Below are 4,402 nucleotides of genomic sequence, written 5' to 3'. Positions count from 1 at the left end.
TTTTCTTTCTAATAGTCTCAGCCATCTAACCATAAAAATGGTTATAATATAAGCCTAATTTTTTTCATGCAAGTACTGTATGGGCTTATTGGGAAAACTGCAAGTTGCATCTGTTTCTGAGGAGATTATACACAGCATAGTTAAAACTTGTTGGGGTTTTTTTGCTAGAAAGTTTTAAAAAACACAAGAAATAACAACAGTAACACAAAAATGTATTATAACATCAGTCCTAGAATATATTACAGCTGCCTGTGGTTTTTAAGCTATTCTAATACTGATGTAGCAGTCCTGATGCATTATAGCTTTTTGTTAACTAATTTTTTTTCTCTTTGCTAATCTTTCCTATTCTCTTGCTCATTAGAGCTGTGTTTCGTTTTGTAGCTGCAGAGCCAATGCTTTATTGAAGCCTTTACTTCTAAAACGTTACCATTTATTTAAAGCTTTGCAGCATACCTGAATTTCTCCATCTATATCACAGAATAGTTCCTTGACTTTTCAGTAATAAAATGTCTTTCTCTGGACCAGCCAGCCAATCTTTGTGTTTTTATTTCTTGCTCCTTTCCTTAGACCGGAGATGCTTTAGGAAGTGCTTGATATCAGAGGGCAGCTACTGACCAAGGCAGTTATTAGCAGATGTAGCCACTGTCTACTGGAAAGGTAGCACGGCAAGCTGTAGGCAATCCAGGAGGCTCCTGGAATGAATGCTTTGAGGGTAACTTCTTGAGCCTAGTAATAAACAGCTTCACCGGGGGAGGTGCAATACTGGACCAGTGCATTCACCAATGCAAGTGAACTGATTGGTTACATCAGGATTGGAGGCTGCTTGGTCTATAGTGACCATGCAGTGAAGAAGTTCCTACCCTGAGAGACATTGGATAAAGAGTAAAGTCAGGATGCTAAATTTTTAGGAAAACTAGCTTCCAGCTGTTCAGGGAATCTGTCAACAAAACCCCCAAGGAAGCTGTCCTAAAGGACCAGGAAGTGGTGCAGCACTGGCAGACCTTTAAGAGCTGTCTGTCCCCACGTGCTGGAAGTCTGAAAGGGAAGGCAAGAGACCAGCATGGCTTGACCAGGACCTGCCACTCAAACTGGAGAGCAAGAGAAAATACACAAGCAGTGAAAGCAGGGACAGGTACCCTGGGAGAAGTATGGCCTGCTGTTGGGCTATGTAGGGATGGAGTCAGGAAGACCAAGGCCCAACTGGAACTGGACTTAGCAAGGAATGTAAAGAAGAAAAAGAAAGGCTCCTACAGGTACATCAATCAGAAAAGGAGCATCCAAGAAAGTGTTCCCCCAGATGATGAGCAGTACAGGCAGGCTGGTAACAATGGATTAAGAGAAAGCTGAGATACTCAACAACTTTTTTGTCTCAGACTTCACTGGCAGCTGCTTTTCAAAAACTCCTTGTGCAGGTGAGTTAGACAGTAGGAACTGGGGGAGCAGTACCTCTCCTACTATAAGAGAAGGTCACGTTTGTGACAACGTGAGGAACCTGAACATCTCTAAGTCTATAAATCCTGATGGATGCATCTCAGAGTCCTGAGGGAATTGTCTGATGTAGTCACCAAGCCACTCTTGATGGTATTTGAAAAGTCATGGCAATCAGATGTAGTCCCTAGTGACTGGGAAAAACGCAACATCACACCCACTTTTAAGAAGGGGATGACTCAGGGAATTACCAGTCTGTCAGCCTCACCTGTGTTCTGAGGAAAATAGTGGAGCAGGTCCCCCTGGAAGCTAAGGCACATGGAAGAGACTGAGGTGATATGAGATAATCAGCATGGCTTCAACAAGGGCAGGTCCTGCCTGACCCAACCTAGTGGCTTTTTATGATTTTAAGCAGAGGAGAGGAGGAAAATGTGGAAATATTGTTAGTAACAATAATCACCGAGTATACCAACTGGGAATGTAAACACCAGTCTAATTCTGTGACAGTATGTGTACTTAATAGTCACAGACTTCTCTCCTGCTGTAGCCAAGTAGTGTGCTTGTTTCATGACTGAGCTGCATTTGATTGTAGTGACAGCTGATGCAAGGAAGCCAGAGTAGAGAGCCCAGCAGGGACATGCTTTCCTCAGAACTGATATTCTAACAGCTTCTTGTTTGTTAATGCAGTATTGGGTTTCAGAAGAATTTCTGATCTTTTTGGTTTTGAGATAAGTTAGCGTGGATTCTCTCTCTTACTGATTCTGGTTTGGGGTTTGTTTGTTTTTTTCTGTTGTTTAAATTAGAGCACTATTAAAGATAAATGTTCTTTAAAAATACTGTTTCAGTGGTTATTGAAATAGTCTAAAGCAGGCATGTCTATCCTGCAGGCCACATGTGTCCCGACACAGCTTGCAATGTGGCCACCCCCTGCCTGGCACCGTTGTGCCATCAGCTCTTCTTTGCCAAGCGGTCCAGCCCAGCTTTGAGTGCACAACCATCACTCAGCAACAGCCAAACATTGATGCACCATCAGACTTCTCTGGGCTGAAACCAGGACATGTTTGTAGAACTTAGCTTAGTTTGAGCATGACTTTTTAAGAACTATTTACCCAGGTCTTAAGAACTTGGGTAATAGTTTTTAAAAATATGTGGATCTGTTTTATTTTCTCTCATTTGTAATTGAGTTGGAATACGTTTGAGTAGTTTTAAGTTTGGTATACGTTTTATTTCACCAACTTTGTCTAAAGGAGAAACATTTTGGTTCAGAAATAAATTATGGAAGAGAAAAATGGCTAAATAATATTTTTGTGTGAAATATACTATCTAATGGAAGGTCTGAATAAACGATCCTAACATCTTATAGGGACCTTTCAGTAACTGTGTGGGAATACTCACTTCTCAGGAGACCTGTACTGAGCTAAAAGTTTAAAATGTGAAAAAAGTTAGTATCTCTGCATAGTGGGGCTTTTGTTTGTGTGGGTACGCACTGTGTTTTAGACTGTAATGAGTTGCTCAGAAATCACAAGTATGGAATTCAGGGCCAAGGAGAATCTTTGCTTTCTAGGGACCATTAACTGTTAGATCACCTCCTCCTGTCAGTAACAGTCAAGTTTGGGTTATATCTGAAGATCCTTACTTTTCCCCCATTTTATTTTAAAGGCTGCCAGTCTGTATCGGTTAGAAGAAGAGAATCACGAAGCAGCTGCCCGTCTGGAAGAGGTAGTTTATCGTGGGGATATGCTGCTGGAAAAGATACAGAGCGCCCTGGCGGATATTGCCCAGTCGCAACTGAAGACCAGAAGTGGCACGCACAGCCAGCCCCTTCCGGACTCGTAGCACCAGGGGGCAGCACACCGTTGCAAAACTGAACTGTGGCGAGCGATCTGGTGTAAAACCTAGCCCTGTGCCTACCGGGAGCTGCAGCAGCCAGCCCTGCTCTCGTGGGGCTTCCAGGTGCCCTGATTGTCGGTAACAGTAGCTTTTATCAAAGCTCAAATTACAGAAACGCTTGCATTGTAGAATCAGTGGTTTTGTTCTCAAATTATACATCTTAATGTATAATTCTTTGACTTAAAATATTAATTTCTTAGGGTTTTTTTTCCATATACATGTCTGATTTCAGTCTTATCTTTTTTTTTATGGGCCTTCCTGTCTAAAGGAAACAAAAGTACCTTAAGAGTATGTAATTTAGTAATCTGTCTTCAATCTTGTATGTTCCTGGTGTATTTTTTTTTTTGTTGTTTTTTAAACTCAGACACAGACACGCTGTTTAATTTGCCAGAGTTCCATGGAGACAGTGCAAGACAATGATGTGAATACAGTGGTGGCCATCTGTTCTAATTAACGGAAATGGTAATTAAACATTTGTATTACTACTTAGCTTATCTTTTACAGAGCAAGTAAAGGGGTAAGTAAACTTAGAAGTTTGCAGAGTAAGTGTTCTTGCTATTGGCATCTCATTTAAAAATAAATAAATCTTGAAATATCTGGTGTTGGCATTTTTTTTTTGTTTGTAATTCAGGAGTTGGTCTTTGACTCCCTTGTGACCACAGACACACTTACATTTACCTGCTTCTGCTGATGCTCTGCTTTCTCACAGCAACTGGTGAGTGCCTGTAAAGCAGGTGGTAATGAGGAGAGCAGTGAGAAAACTGAAAGTGACTGTAATATTGCTTTTCAGTGCAAGCAGTTTACTGCCACATGAATGAATGATCATTAGCAGCAAAAAGCCTGCAATCTTTAACATCCTTTAAGAGGTTTTTCTTCTCATTTTCACACACTAAATAAATTTGTGCCCCTCATCCTAGGACTCCAGAAATACCAACACCTTTTCTTCCATTTGAGAGAAAATAAATAAACCAAAGAACCAGATAATTTGAGCTTTAGTACTTGAACTTGGGAGTTGAACCATTAGTCATTTTCTGTATTTTTGAATCCACTGTCTTATATTATTGTAGGCTGGCTTTTGATTATA

General features: G+C 40.8%; 1 protein-coding gene across 1 annotated transcript in view; it reads left to right on the top strand.

Moving 5' to 3' along the window:
• Positions 1-3,915, top strand: part of MED21 (mediator complex subunit 21) — a 7,551-nt gene extending 3,636 nt beyond the window's left edge. Inside the window, exon 4 of the mRNA XM_003202513.4 lies at positions 3,088-3,915. Within this exon, the coding sequence (XP_003202561.1) occupies positions 3,088-3,264 (177 nt within the window). The 3' untranslated portion in view covers positions 3,265-3,915. The remainder of the gene's footprint in view (positions 1-3,087) is intronic.
• The last annotated feature ends 487 nt before the right edge of the window (positions 3,916-4,402 follow it).

Source organism: Meleagris gallopavo, chromosome 1 (genome assembly GCF_000146605.3).
Source record: "Meleagris gallopavo isolate NT-WF06-2002-E0010 breed Aviagen turkey brand Nicholas breeding stock chromosome 1, Turkey_5.1, whole genome shotgun sequence".
Lineage (NCBI taxonomy): Eukaryota > Metazoa > Chordata > Aves > Galliformes > Phasianidae > Meleagris > Meleagris gallopavo.
The sequence above is the reverse complement of the archived record's forward strand: the minus strand, read 5'-3'. Positions and strand labels throughout refer to the sequence as shown.